Source organism: Physeter macrocephalus, chromosome 12 (assembly GCF_002837175.3).
Source record: "Physeter macrocephalus isolate SW-GA chromosome 12, ASM283717v5, whole genome shotgun sequence".
Classification (NCBI taxonomy): Eukaryota; Metazoa; Chordata; class Mammalia; order Artiodactyla; family Physeteridae; genus Physeter; species Physeter macrocephalus.
The window spans coordinates 13653857-13669680 of NC_041225.1; the positions used below are offsets into that span (position 1 = coordinate 13653857).

A 15824-nucleotide genomic window follows, 5' to 3' on the forward strand; every position below is an offset into this window, starting at 1 on the left:
GATTTTGGATCATCTTTACTATCATTATTCTGAATTCTTTTTCAGGTAGACTGCCTGTTTCCTCTTCATTTGTTACGTCTGGTGGGATTTTACCTTGCTCCTTCATCTGCTATGTGTTTCTCTGTCTTCTCATTTTGCTTAACTTACTGTGTTTGGGGTCTCCTTTTCACAGGCTGCAGGTTCATAGTTCCTGTTGTTTTTGGTGTCTGCCCCCGTTGGGTAAGGTTGGTTCAGTGGGTTGTGTAGGCTTCCTGGTGGAGGGGACTAGTGCCTATGTTCTGGTGGATGAGGCTGGATCTTGTCTTTCTGGTGGGCAGGTCCGTGTCTGGTGGTGTGTTTAGGGGTATCTGTGACCTTATTATGATTTTAGGGAGCCTGTCTGCTAATGGGTGGGGTTGTGTTCCTGTCTTGGTAGTTGTTTGGCTTAGGGTGTCCAGCACTGGAGCTTTCTGGTCCTGGTCGTTGAGTGGAGCTGGGTCTTGGCGTTGAGATGGAGATCTCTGGGAGATTTTCGCCGTTTGATATTACGTGGAGCTGGGAGGTCTCTGGTGGACCAATGTCCTGAACTTGGCTCTCCCACCTCAGAGGCACAGCCCTGATGCCTGGCTGGAGCACCAAGAGCCTGTCATCCACATGGCTCAGAATAAAAGGGAGAAAAAAAAGAAAGAAAGAAAGAAGAAGATAAAATACAATAAAATAAAGTTATTAAAATAAAAAATAATTATTAAAAAAATTTTAAAAATGTAGTAAAAAAGAAAGAAAGAAGAGAGCAACCAAACCAAAAAACAAATCCACCAATGATGTTTGCATAATCGGTTGTGCAGTATTCAGAGTATGTAACATATCAGTTTATTAACGGGCATACCTCATTCAGTGAAATGGAATAATGTTAAGGCTTATTGTATCTATACCTTTTAAGTCAAATATCATTAATATTTAATAACATTTTACTAGTAATTAGAATTATTGCATTTTCATAATATGGTAAAGCACTTTGGCTATTATTTCTCATTTCATCTTTGTAAAATGGCTATAAGTTATGCCTGGATTAGTAGTAGTAGTCTTGATTTTGTTGATGAAGAAACTGAATCACGAAGAAATCACCGACTAGAGATTTGCTCAAAACTGGGCCTTCATTGTATCTTCTGACTCATGGCTTAATGTTCTTTTCTGAAGCCCAGACTGTGTTTTCACACACAGTTGCTTGGTCTGTGAGGAGGAAGGTTTGATTTGAAGGAGATTTAAAGTGCTTTAGCCTAAGTATCTAGTCTGCTAATTATACAAAGCTGCGTTCCTCATCTCCCTCCCTAGAAACTTTCTTCCAGGCCCTTAGTAGGTTATTTACAAAATCAGGGTAGTGTCTTCAGTATTGGTGATTTCCTTTTGCCTCTGGAGATCACTCCCAGGACAGCCTTGCAGGGTCACTCTGAAGAAATCACTGTAGAACACACTTACCTTTCTCCAGGTAACTCAGCTGTACTTGTCTATACATTTTAGTTTTGTATCAGCAAATCCATTTAAAAAAATCATTTTTTTAAAATTATGAAAGTATACGTGCTTCCTGAGAATTTGGAAAATGGAGGAATTAAGAGGAAAATAATACTACTCAGAGACAACCACTCTAAACATTTTGCTGTTGCTTTATAGATAAACATGATGTCAATGAAAATTTCCCATATCATTAAAAGTTCTTCAAAAACCCCCTTCATTTTATAGGCTACCATGTGGTTTTATCATGATTAATAATAGCTAATAACTGAACATTGTTGAACCTTTTTTTTCTTATGAGTAATTTGCAAACATTCTTTTATATGTAAATATGTACATCTCTAGTCATTTCCCAAGAATTGAACCCTAAAAGGGGGATTACTAGGTGAAGTAATGTTCAAAAAGAGTTGTGCAAGCAATCAACATTTTCACCAGCATCATTTAAACCCATTTCACCACATTGATTATTTGAGTGGGGTGAACCTTTGCCAACTCAGAACTATTATGTTATTTCTGTATAAGTAAATGGGAATGGCTTTTTAAAATTCTCTTTGGTCATTTATAGTTTTTATTTTTTGACTTGCATTTCATGGCTTACCTGTTTCATTCTCCTCTCCACCTAGCAGCCAAAGTAATCCTGTCCAATAAAGTCAGATCAAGTCACTCCTCTGCTCAGAACCCTCCAGTGCCTTCCCATCCTACACAGTAAAAGCCAAACGCCTGCAGACACCACGCGAGCCAGCTTCTCTTGCGTCTGGTTTTACTGCTTGCTCATCCCTGCCTTGCTCCCACTGTCCCTGCCACACTGGTTCCCACTGTTTCCCCTGAACACACCAACCATGTTCCTGCCTCAGGGTCTTTGCACTTGCTGTTACCCCTGGAGAAAATGACTTCCCTCAGACAAGACAAGCTGAGGCCTTTTCCAGATGTCACCTCAGTGTAACCTGCCCTGTCCATTCTGTGTAGAATTGTACCTACGCTCCATGCCCCCCTTATTATCCCCTTTATCTTTTTTTCTCTTAGCACTAATTATATATAATATGCTGTATATTTTATTTATTTTGTTTGTGTGTCTCTTCTCCTCCCACAGGAAGGTAAATTCTGTGTGGGCAGGGATTTTTGTTTGGTTTTGTTCACTACTCTATCTCTAGGACCCACAATAGTGCCTGGCATAGATGGGTGCTTAGTGAACATTTGTTGAATGAATGCCCTTTTCCACCTGAATGAAGTATTATTTTTAACATTTTGTGTCTGTTGCATCATATGAAAGAATCGCCCTCTGCAGTTTCCTTGGGAAAAATTTTCCTGGGAAAATAGGGATAATTTTCTTATTCCAAACAATTGCATGAATGCTACTTCATTCCAGATTTTTCCATTCTTTATTAAATATGAAAAAATTGTGCCTTACAGAAACTGAGGATTTCTACAATATGAATAAGTCCACTTCAGCTTCTTGTAGTTTTTGTATGTTACTGTCCTGTGGAACTTGTTGAGGAATACAGATCACTGTGCCCCATTCTCTAGCAGAGAGCCAGTGCCCCCTCGTGTTTCCATGTTGTGGTTAGGACTGAGCGCCCACAGTTTTTTTTCTTTTGTAAAGAAGAACATGATTCTTTGATTTACTTATTGCATGATAGCCCTAAAGGAAGGAACGAGGAGATCAGCTCTGACTTTTATTTGTAGGACTGCATAGTTAAACCCTGCTGTCTTTTGTCCTCACCGTCAAAGCTCAGGATGAAATGGTCCTCAGTGGTAAATGGTTTTTATTTTGCCTTGTCCTGTCCAGATATATCTCTTTTTTGTTTTCATTTAGGTAATAGGGTGGAGGGTAGAGTATCGAATTTCTGCCAATGACTAGCTCTGTGATTTTGGCATTTCTTTGGGCCTTCCTTAATTTACTAATTAGTTAAATGAGAGGACTGGGCCAGATGTTTCTTTTTGGTTCTTACATTCTGTGAGTGGTTGCATCTAGGGTTAACTGTTCTGTCCTTTGGGATGCTCATATTTTCATAAGATAGATATTGAGTCCCTGATGTGGGCCAGGCATGAAGCCAGGCTTTTCAAATACGCATTAGGGAAGACAGATAGTTCCTCTCATGGAATTGACTGTCCTAGGGGAAAGCAGATAAATGAATATTTTATATCCAGGTTATGATAGATCAAGGTCAGGGGTCCACAGAGTTATATAACAGGATTGGCTAACCTGTGACATTAAAATAATGAAAATAAGACAGATCCATATATGTCACAAAGAGGCATCTGTATCAGACAATCTCCACTGTCCTTTCCCATAATTCCAGGTCTTAATGAATCTGATAACCATAGCTGAGACATTCTCTCTGACTGTGGGACTTAGACTATGTGCGTGTGTGCGTGCACACACGTACGCTATATTTGGTTGAAGTTTTAGGTAAGATAGCTATCATTTCATCTGTTGCTTTGATTTTGCTCTTGTTATTTTTGTTTTTTGATAATATTGTGTGTAAGTTGGGCTGTGTTTTATTTAAATGCTTCACAAGAAAATCTGTTCTCTTGATCAGTTTTTTAAATTACTTTATTCAGTTTAAAAAAGTACTTTATGCAGTTTTATATTTAAACATTCAGTTTTAAAAATTATTGCTATCTATGCTTAGTTTTTATATAGAAATCAACTTTCAGATGAATGAGATTAATTGATAAATATGTAAGTTTTTATAGTGTAGGAAAATAGCTATTGCTATTTATAGGGTTATGGTTGATTAGTTGGTAGTTCAGTGTCTGTGTAAAGTAGCAGGTGGCAAAGGTTATGCCAGAGGGAATTGAATAAGACTGAACTTTTAGAAAATTGCTTTTATGTAACTGCATTAGGATAGGCTAACTATTATAACAGGAAGCTCTCAAAAGATATAATGGCTCACACACAATAAAAATGTGTATCTTGTTCATATAACAGTATTTAGCAGGTAAACAGGCCTCATGGTTATTAGGGACCCAGGCTGATGGAGCATCTGTCTTCTTCAACGTGAGGCTTCAAAGATAGCCTTAGAGTTGACGCTAGATGCAAGGGAAAGAGCCTAGGGGAGCATGAATGGGAGGTTTTCATGAACTGGGCCTGGCAGTGGTGACGTCTACTTTCATTCATAATCACACTGTCAGAGGGCCACATCTAACTGTGAGGGGGCAGGGATACATAGCCTGGCTGTGGGTCCAGGAGAAAGAGGAGAACACAGATTTTGGAGAGTAGCTACCCATCTCTGCCATAGAATTGTTAGACTGTCACTGTAGACAGACTCTAAATAAATGTCTGCTAAGTTCTGACACTTGGCTAACACTGGGTTGATTCTTTGAGACTTGGCGTATTTTGGGTATAGCTAATGGTCCTGTTCTTTCTACCAGTGGAGTGAAGATCTGTGTCATCAGAGAAGTAGGGGAGGAAAGGAAGCTACCATTGCAGTACCTGTGAGCCCAGGCACTGGACTAGGTGCTTTACATAGATGATTTCATTTAATCTTCACAATGATCCTAGAAGAAAGGTTTTCATACCATGTTTTTCCAGATGAGAAAGTGAGTTTTGGTGACATTCCTCAGTTTCCATAATTGGTAGAACTGATTTCAGAATCATTTAAGTTGATCATTTGTCAGTGATAAATTTACATGATTTTGTCTTCTCTTTTGGGGTTATCTTCCAGTTTGACTTTGAAGGATCACTTTCCCCAGTCATTGCACCCAAAAAAGCAAGACCTTCTGAGACGGGATCTGATGATGTAAGCATTGTTTTTTCTTGCTAATAAAAATTAATCTGTGAGTTTTATACTGGTCCCCCACATTTGTAGTGTTCCTGTTGATTTGCGTGTATTTCTAACACCTTTTACTTATTTTAGTACTGAATGACAGCTATTTTGAAGGACAGGACCTGTTACATTTTCTGTGGCTATTTATTCACTTTTGTCTTTAATGATCATCTAAAAATTACTAAACATACATAATGCTGTGTGATTTAAATTTGGATTTATAGATGTTTTACTGCCAGTTGAGCACCTAAAGTGACAGAATTTGCCTTTTTAGGCAGTGTTTCTTTAATTTAGGTTTTCAAATGTATCAGATTCCATGGGTGTATTCTTGTTGTTTCAAAACATTCTTTTAAAATTGAGGTTTAATTTACATAAATGAAATGCTCAGATCTTAAATATGCAGTTTGATCAATTTTGCCAAATGCACACTCGTGTAACCCACACTCCTCTCAAGAACAAAACATTTCCATCATTCCATAAAGCTCTCTTGTGCGATTTTAAACCATTTTTTTCTTCTCAGAGCATCCACTGATTTGAATTCTGTCATATGTTAGCGTTGCCAGCTCTAGAACTTGATACAAATGAAGGAATATAGTATGTAATCTTTGGCATAAGGTTTCTTTCATTGAGCATGCTTTTGAGATTCATCCATGTTGTTGCAGATATCAGTAGTTTGTGCCTTTTTATTGGTGGGTAGTATGAATATACCATAGTTTGTTTATTCATTCTTCCGCTGGTGGATATCTAGCCCACTTCCGTTATTTGACTGTTATGTGTAAAGCTGCTGCCAACATTCAGTGATAAGTCTTTGTGGACATATATTTTCATTTCTCTTGGCTAAATACCTAGCAGTGAACTTGTTGGGTCATTGCCGGTTCTCAGACTGGTTATACCATGTTAACACTGACGAGTAATATATGAGTTGGCCGATATTTGCTGTCAGTCTTTTTCCTTTTAACCATTTGGATATGTGGAAAGCGGTTTCTCTAAGAGGTTTTAATTTGCCTTTCCCTAATGACTAATGATGTTAGGCACTGTTTCATATGCTTATTAGCTACTTGCATATGTTTGTGTGAGTTTCTGTTCAGGTGTTTTACCTATTTTAAAATTGGATTTAAAAAAATATTTATTAAGCTGTAGAAGTTCTTTATATATTTTAGATATGACATTCTTTGTCATATGTGTATTTTGGGAATATTTTCTCCCAGTATGTGGCTTAACAGTGTCTTTTGGTGAGCAGAATTTTTTATTTTGGTTTTCTAACTTACAAATTTTTTAGTTTTATGGATGGTTTTATATCTGTTCCAAGAGTTTTTAAGTTAGAATAACACACTGTATTAAGCCTGACAAAAGCACCAGTAAATTCCAAGTTGTGACAAAACCATAGACCACCTTCTCTCAGCACAATACAATAAATCACAAGTAGAAACTAAAACACACTTAATACTTGTAAAGTGTAGCACAGTTTGAATATAAAGTTCAGTTGACAGTTGGGCACATTACTAGCGTCATCATCTTATAAACATTGAAAGATACATATACCAGCTGGATACAAGTAGACCTCTCCTCTTACTAAAACCCAAATCAATGTAGTGGTCCTTATACCTGCCTCTCTACACTTCCCACCTTTCCTTCTCTACTTTTGGCTCATAAGACATAGCCTAAGATAATCTTAAATTTTTCTCTCTCAATCTCTACCTAGGTAGTAGGATTTTTCTTCCAAAGTCTCTTCCCTAAAAGGGCGTGACTACATTTTTTCAAGTGGTTTTTAAGGGTGGCTTGTCTTAATATTTATTGCTGGCACCTGGAAACTGCTTAGCTATTTTAAGTGTTGGTTCTAATTTTTCAGCGTTGTGATTTTTCATATTATTTAACAAATTAATGTGAAAATGGAACTTGAATTGTTTTAAGTGAATTTGATTTTCTGTTTTAGTGATGACATTACAAGGAGGGATTATTTAAAAAGTTAATATCCTTTTTATTCTTCTCAGGACTGGGAATATTTACTAAATTCAGACTACCACCAGAATGTTGAGTCTCATCTTTTGAATAGATCTTTATGTTTGAGTCCTTTGGAAGTTTCACAGATGAAGGATGAGGATTTGTCACAGAATCTCAGTTTGGACTCTTCTACACTTCTTTTCACTCACATACCTGCAATTTTTTTTGTTCTTCACCTGGTCTATGAGGAGCTTAAGTTGAACACTCTAATGGGAGAAGGAATTCGTTCACTTGTTGAACTTCTCGTTCAGTTGGCAAGGTAAATGTTGTTTGTAGATTAGAAACTTCAAGAGGTCGTTAGCTGACTTGCTCTTAGACATGAATATCATATAGGAAGCTTGTAAATAAATTTCTGAAATCTACCGTCTCAACAAACCACAGCATTTTCTATAAACCACAGAATTGTTTGAAGGTATCCACTATGTAAGGGCCTGTGGGTCATGCTGGGGTTGCTGGTCTTTGTCCTACGATGAGTGGGAAGACACCGGAGTGTGTTACACGGTGAGGATGACCTGCTCAGCTTTCATTTTGACACGATGACTGTGGTGAAAGGTCTGTAATGACACCTGCTGTTTTCGTAGTAATGCCTATGTTCAGATAGTGTTTACAGCGAACAAAATTGTAATTTACATGTAGGAATTGTCAAAGTAGTTATTACAATCCCTGTTTCAGCGATGAGGAAACTTGCTCAAGTTTGTTTCTAAGAACAGGTGTCGTTTGCTAGTCGTAGGCTGTCTTTGCTGTTCCTTTGTTGTCTCAGTCTGTGGTCTTGCCCGTCTTTCAGGCTCTCATAGTGGATCCATAATAAGATTGTTGTGATAATATTTTTAAAAGCCTTTCTAGCACCTTGTGTTTGGCACTGAACTGGGAAGGTCATACTTAGGTGTTATTTGAGCCTTTGTGACCCTTGGTGATAAAGAAAGTTAACTTTGAATCAAAATGCCAACCTCTGCGTTAAGGTTGTAGTATGTTTTCTAATTTCTGTTATCTTCCTTGAGATACTGAAATTCTTTTCTGAGACATGGCAGATTTAATTGATGGTCAGTTTCTCTTAATGACAAATCATTACTATGATGAAAATACTTTTGTAATGAAATGATTTTCAAACCCTAATCATGGCTCTCTGAAACAGGTAACATTTGTAAAATGTTTTACATTTTGTAAAGTATTTCTCAAACATATTATCTTATTTAATCTTAAAAATTTGAGAGTGAGTTAACTGGTGTTTCTGCATTTTCTAGAAGAAAAAATACTGAGATTCATAGAGTTGACTTGCTGACGATCACACAGCTAATAAAAGAGGAGAAAATGGACCACAGTGTTTTCACAGTAGTTTTATCCACAAAATTCATCTAGCAAAAGGAGTTTGGGTTCCATTTGTCATACTGGGCACTTTAAAGTCCAGAAATAGAATACAGAGGCTCTAGATCTGGTTGTCTTCTTTCTCATAAGTAAATTTTTTTAATTGAAAAGTTCAACTGATGAGTCCTTCTAACTCTTTGGGAGGAAAATGCTATAATACCTTCCTTGTTATTTCTTTTTTATATGTTCTTATTGTTTTAGGGACTTAAAATTGGAGGCTTATGTAGATCATTACTATAGAGATTACCCAACACTTGTCAGAACTACTGGACAAGTGTGTACAATTGATCAAGGTAAGTGTGCTGTTAAAGGTTTTCTGAACAATGTAGTGACATTTGCTTGTATTTTTCTTGGTGAATAGCAGAGGATATATTTCTTACCATTAGCCTCTAAATCAGGGGCAGTGTCTTTCCACCAGGCAGATTTTAGTTTGTAGTGTTTGATCTCTGACTTGCAGTGAGCCATAATTTCTTCAGTGTAGGGGGAAAATGTTACTCATCCCTACGTTTCTGCCTTGCAAAAGCTTAGCGCTTGCAGTGCCAAGGGTGCTTTGCTGTCCTGTGCTGCCCAGTTAGTAGCCACCTGCCATGTGCTATTTAAGTTAATTATATTAAAAATTCAGTTCCTTAGTTGCACTGGCCACGTTTCAAGTGCTCAGTAGCCACATGGGGCTAGTGGTTGCCATATTGGACAGTACAGATACAGAACATTTCCATAACCACTGTACTGTCTTAGACCCTGAGTTAAAGCGACTCAGGATTGGGGCCCAGTTGTTAAAACAGAGCACAATCCTGGGTGTCTTGTCTGTTTTCTCATCTTTAGGGTTAGGGCAGAAATTTTTGTTTAGATTCTTTATATGCCTTGAACACAAGAATTTTCTAACTTTCCTTCCAGGATTGGATAAAATATTAGTCAATTATATTCCACATATTAATATGGTCAGTTACTGTGGCAGCAAACATGAAGCATTTTGGAGACTATGGAAAAATGTTATTCTGATAGTTTTCAAATGATAGGTATTGTTGATTATTCTTCCCTTAGAATAAAACAGTATTGTATTAATGTATCTTAATAAACATTTATCTAATTTTAAAGGACAAACAGGATTTATGCATCATCCATCATTTTTTACTTCTGAGCCACCAAGTATTTATCAGTGGGTGAGTTCTTGTCTGAAGGGTGAAGGAATGCCACCCTATCCTTACCTCCCCGTCATCTGTGAAAGAAGCAGACTTGTAGTCTTGGTATGTATTCAAAGTGTTGCCGAACTTGTTTTTTTCTTTTTCTCTTTCAGTATAATTTTTAAAATTATCATACAGTTAAATTAACTTTTTTTTTTCATTTTGTGTATAGCTCTGAGGATTTCAACAAATGTAGAGTTCATGTAATCACCACCATAATTAGGATTCAGAACAGTTCCATCACCCCCCTCAGAAAATTCCCTCATGCTTTTGAGATTCATCCAAGTGTTGCTGTATCAGCAGTTCGTTGCACTTAATTGCTGAGTGCAAGCTATACATTGTGTGGATATATCACATTGGTTTATCCATTCATCCATTGAAGATATTTGGGTTGACTCCGGTTGTTAGCAATTATGAATACAGTTGCTGTAAACATTCATGTCCAGGTTTTCTGTGTGAACAAAAGTTTTCATTTCTCTAGGGTAGATACCCAGAGGTGTGATTGATGACCATATAGTAAGTGTATATTTAAGATTAATATATTTATATTTAAGAAACTGTAAACTGTTTTTCAGAGTATATGTACCATTTTACATTTCCACCCTCAATGTGTGAGAGTTCCAATTTCCCTGCATCCTGGTCAGTGTTTGGTATTGTCATGATTTATAATTTTTGTCATTCTGATAGATGTGTGTGATATCTCATTGTGGTTTTAATTTGCATTTTCTTAATGGCTAGTGATATTTTGAGTGTTCCTAGATAGGAGGTTTTGTCAGATACGTGGATTTCAAGTATTCTCTCCTGTAGTTTGTCATGTTCCATTGTTCTCTTAATGTTTCCTTTGTGAAGCAAAAATGTTTAATTTTGATGAAACCAGTTTATCCAGTTTTTTCTTTTATGGATCGTGCTTTTGGTGTCATGTCTATAAATTCATTGTTTAGGTCACAAGGATTTGCTCCAGTTTTCTTCTAGAAGTTTTACAGTTTTATGTTTTACAGTTAGATCTATGATCCATTTTGTTAATTTTTATAAGATGTGAGGTTTATGTTGAGATTTTTATTCCATTTGGATGGTCAATTCTTTTAACAGCATTTGTTGAAAACACTCCTCTTTCTTTTTTGCACTTTTGTTAAAAATCAGTTGACCACATTCTTGTGGGTCTGTTTCTAGACTTTTTATTCTGGTCCATTGATCCCTGTTGTGGTCCACACACTCTTGATTACTGTAGCTTTATAGTAAGTCTTAAAATTGGTTAGTATGACTTTTCCTTCCATTACTTTTCTTTTTCAAAATTGTTTTAGCTATTTAAATTCCTTTGCCTTTTCATTTAAACTTTATAATCAGCTTTTCCATAGCTACAAAAATTCCTACTTGAATTTTTAAAAATAAAATAATTTTTATTTAAAAAAATTAATTCATTTTGTTAATACATAGTTAATCCAAGATCAGACCTTCAAATAGAAGCAGAGGGTGTTGGCAAAGGTGAGTTCCTTCACACTCCTTTCTCTTGGTCCCCCGACTGGAGTAGCCTGCCTACAGGTCTTTTGTGGACCTTTCTGGAGATGGAGCCTTCCCAGACTTAGAGGAGAACCAGATCTTTTGTCTCCTCTCCCAAGTGTCACTGGAGTGTATGAATGTCCTGCTCCCCACCCATCTTTTCCTTTACTCTGCATTCTGCTTTGCTTCATGTTGAGAAAGGCTTCAGAACCCCCTGTGGCTCTGAAATTGACATGCAGAATGGTAATTCTTCTTTTTAAAAAAAAAAAAATGCTGATAAAACATAAATAATTTTATTATTTTAACTATTTTTAAGTGTACAATTCAGTGGCGTTAAATACATTCACAGTGTATTAAGAGCAGCTTAATCCCAGAACTTTTTCATTCCTTGCTGCTTGTGTGGAAACATTCAGGTGAAATCACCAGATATATTGGTCCTGTCCAACTCTGCTGAAATGGGTTAGACTCAGTGTTATATCTACCCAAAAGGGAGCTAGAGAAATATGAATAAGCCAGACTTGTTCAGCCTCCAGCTTAAATAATAGTAGTCAATTTGTAGATAGGCATATCATATCTTTGTTAGATATGATGTCAACTAGCTTTAGGAATATATCATTTGCAGTGCTTGTATTGGTTTAGAATGTAGGACTTGAAGATCCTCCAGCATTGTGCTGAAATTTTAATAAGATCATGCTGCTACTTTCTTTCAGAAAAAAAAAAAAAGCTGCAGGCGTAGATCTTAGTGGTAGTAGCATGTATTCAAACGAGAACTTTGAAGGCTGAAGCAGAGAAGGGTTAGGCCTAGAGGGGTAGAGAGTTAGGGTGTACCTCACCAAAAATGACCCAAATGTCAATCAGTTTATAAGTAGATAAACAAAGGTTGGTACATCTGTATAATGGAATACTCGTCAGCAGTAAAAAGAAACAAACTACTGATACATGCAGTAAGGTGGATGAATCTCAAGGGAGTGCTGAGTTAAAGAAGTAGGGCACAGAAGACTACATGTTCTGTGACTCCATTTGCATGACATTGTAGAGTAGGCAAAATTTAGGGAGAGAAAAAAGATGCGTTGTTTCCACTGCTTGGTGTAGGGGAGGGAGTGGATTGACTCCAAGGGGCACCAGGGAACTTTTTGGTGTGATGCAGGCATTCTGTATCGTGACTGTGGTAGTGGTTATATGATTGTATAACATTTGTCAAAACACAGAGCTGTACATTTAAAGTGGGTGAATTTTCCTATATGTAATTATGCCCCAATAGTTTAAAAAATAATGTTAACTTTCTCCTTATGCAGAGTATTGCACTCTACATACTTGGTGATGAAAGTTCTGTTTCTGATGAATCCTCACAGTATTTATCCAGAATAAGTATAGGTAAGTCAGTCTAACGTTAAGGTTGCCCAAACAGATTTTTATAGATGTTGATATCAGAGTTGAAATTAAAAAAATTAAAAATTTTCTAAGTGTACTTTAGAGGCCATGTCTTGCTTCATTTTAGAGATGACATAATTGCACTGTTTTAGTTTGGAGTCCACATCTGACTTTTAGAGACCAAGTTTGCTTAAAATCTAACAAATTTTACATTTTCAGTGTGCCTAAAAAGGACTGTTTTAGCCCCAGGGAAATGATTATACTTTCCAGGCTGCCAGAGTACTGCTTATTATTTTTAGCAGTTGTTTATTAATGAATTTTTATTTGCAAATGTTTTCTACATGTTATGTGTTTTCTTTACCAGGATACTATCAAAATAAAGTTTCATTTTGTTTTAGCCCCACAGAAGTCCCAAGCAGAACAAGAGGAGAACAGGTGACTTTTATTCAGATTGTGCCTTTACACAATATGTTTAATAACTTCATGTTTAATAACTTCATGTTTGTTCTCTTATAGGTTTAGTTTCAGGCATTCTACATCAGTTTCTAGTCTAGCTGAGAGATTAGTCGTCTGGATGACTAACGTAGGTAAGGTGGTCTTTGTTACTTTTCATGTGTCTTTGAAATCCTTTCCCTGGACTCTCCTTCCTAAGTAGACCCTGCGTCCTCAGAGCTCACTAGAGCTGGAAGGCGTGAAAAGGGAGGGCCTCTCGCTCTATAGAAGGATCCCACAGGATGGAGATGATGGCCCATCAAGCCCCCCTTCCTTTCCCTGACAGTCTCACAGCTTCCCTATACTAATATCTGGGCTATCAGAAATGAGTATTTCTGGCAAAATCTAAAAGTAATGTGTAAATATTTCAGGGTGTGCTTTTGAATGATACAGGCCAGGGATTTTATGCACCAAGAGGCAGATTCCCCTGGAACAAGGGAAAGGAAGGAAAAGAGTTTATTCTCTCTTCCTAAGCCTGTGCCTTTAGGTTTTAAGCTGAGTAAAATACTAAAATTTCCTATAAAAATGAACTAAAATTAAAAAAAATATTACTGATATGAAAATGTAAAAAAGGAAAATGTTATAGAGTAGTATGTTAGAAAGTAATGCTTTAATGAATATTACAGGATGTTTCTGAATTCTTATTTAGGGACTGTTCTAAATAACTTAGTTTTTCACTGTTCTTTTTTTGTATGCTTCCTTGACAATTCCAGTAATTATCATATAGTATTACAGATGAGATACTTATGCTGAAAAATATGAGTTCTATTCATTTGTATATTACATAGTATTTAATAAAAGTGTTATTCTCAAATAAGGTAACATTTTTACCTCAATAAGTAATCAACTTTCTATATTAATAAATAATGTATAATATTATAAAATTTAGAAAATTATTACAGAAGAAATTCATTAACCTGAGGATTTGAAGTTTTTTTAAATGAAATACGGTATACATATAAGAGTGTATAAAATGTATTTAGAGAATAATAATAAAATGAACATTGATGTGCTGGTGACCCACCATTAGAAATAAAACATTGCCAGTGTAGCAGAAAGCCCTGTGGATCTACTCCTGCAAGGCATCCTTTTCTCATACACCCATCGCTAGAGGTAAAGTACCTGTACCGTACCCTACCTAAATTTTGTATTACCTTCTGTCATTTTTTTTTTGAGTTTTATCACTTCATATATTGCTTAGTGTTGTATGTTTTTTAACTTTATGTAAATAGATATAAATATAAACATTTTTTTTACTATCTTATTTTCTTCACTCAATATTATTATTTAAAGATTCATCCATGTTGACTCATGTAGCAGAAGATCATTCATTTTCACTGCTGTATGATCTACTCCTTGAATATATTACAACTTATTTATCCATTCTGTTGATGATAGCAATTGGGCTCTTTCCTCCCTTCCCTTTTTTGCCATAATGAAACATTACTAATGAATATTTTAATGCTTATGTCCCGGTGCCATGTGCACAACTTTCTGTATGTCTGTTGATGGACCGTAGGGGTGGACCTAACTCTACATGCTGACTGTTTTCCAAAGTGGTTGGACCCGTATACACCACCACTGGCTGTGGAAGAGAATTACTGTTGCTCTACATAGTTACCAACACTTGGTATCGATTGACTTTAATATGTGTCTGTCAAATGAGTGTGAAATTTTATTTTCTAGTGGTTTTAATTTACATTTCCCTGATCACTCATTGGATAGAGCATCTTTTCATATGTTTATTGACCATTTGTGTTTCCTCTTAGGGAAATGTCTTTTTGTCCTTTGGGGTTTTCCTATTGGATTGTTGGTCTTTTTCTTAAAGTTTTTAGGAATTTTTTGTTTAAAACAAAATTTTATACTAATCCCTGAGGTCAAGACACTGGTCTGGTAGTAAGATGAATAAAATCAGTTTCTTGCTTATTTGTTAGGATAGAGTTTACTAACTTCACTCAGAGAATAATTGGGACAGAGGTTAAGTCTAAGTGAAAAATTTTCTCCCTTCCTTTCACCACAAGGTTTCGCGTTAAGAGACTTGGCAACTCTTCCCTTTGGAATTGCTCTTCCCATCAGAGATGCGATTTATCACTGTCGGGAGCAGCCTGCTTCAGACTGGCCAGAAGCTGTTTGCCTCTTGATTGGACGTCAGGATCTTTCCAAGCAGGCCTGTGAAGGAAACTTGCCCAAAGGGAAGTCTGTGAGTATCAATATGGAAAGTCCATATTCAGATTTAGCCTCAATAACATCAGAGTAGAAATGTTCTCCATTTTCCTTTAAGTCTTTTTGTAAGTGTATATATCAGATTATCTTTTATATTATATGCTAGATATGGTTTAAAATTGGACAAATCTTATTAATTGTAAATCGAACATGGGAACAGATTTTGTGAATGCTCTGTCTTGCCTGGACCTTTCTGTGCCTTGAGTCAGGACAAGTGCCGAGTCAGTAGAGCAGCTACCATGACTGATTCCCTACTTGTACCATGTTAGTAATTAACTACTTTGTAATTATTATGTGGACATAGGGAGAGCCCATAATGTCCTGAATTTGAATAAATTATAACTATTTTCTCCTTCATACTTTTTTTATGTGTTACATTTCTTAAATTTAACCTTTTACATAGGTGTAAATATATCTTTAATCACATAAAACTGAAGCC

At 36.3% G+C, this 15824-nt stretch overlaps 1 protein-coding gene across 11 annotated transcripts in view; it reads left to right on the plus strand.

Moving 5' to 3' along the window:
- Positions 1-15824, plus strand: part of ANAPC1 (anaphase promoting complex subunit 1) — a 119334-nt gene that overhangs the window by 40188 nt on the left and 63322 nt on the right. For all 11 annotated transcript variants that reach the window (XR_003682234.2, XR_003682233.2, XR_003682237.2 and 8 more), the window contains exons 18-25: positions 5157-5231; positions 7250-7518; positions 8823-8914; positions 9717-9865; positions 12595-12673; positions 13069-13105; positions 13187-13257; positions 15184-15362. Coding sequence is in view for 5 of the 11 variants with exons in the window: in XM_028496614.2 (XP_028352415.1) it covers positions 5157-5231; positions 7250-7518; positions 8823-8914; positions 9717-9865; positions 12595-12673; positions 13069-13105; positions 13187-13257; positions 15184-15362 (951 nt within the window). In the remaining 6 variants the exon portion in view is untranslated. The remainder of the gene's footprint in view (positions 1-5156; positions 5232-7249; positions 7519-8822; positions 8915-9716; positions 9866-12594; positions 12674-13068; positions 13106-13186; positions 13258-15183; positions 15363-15824) is intronic.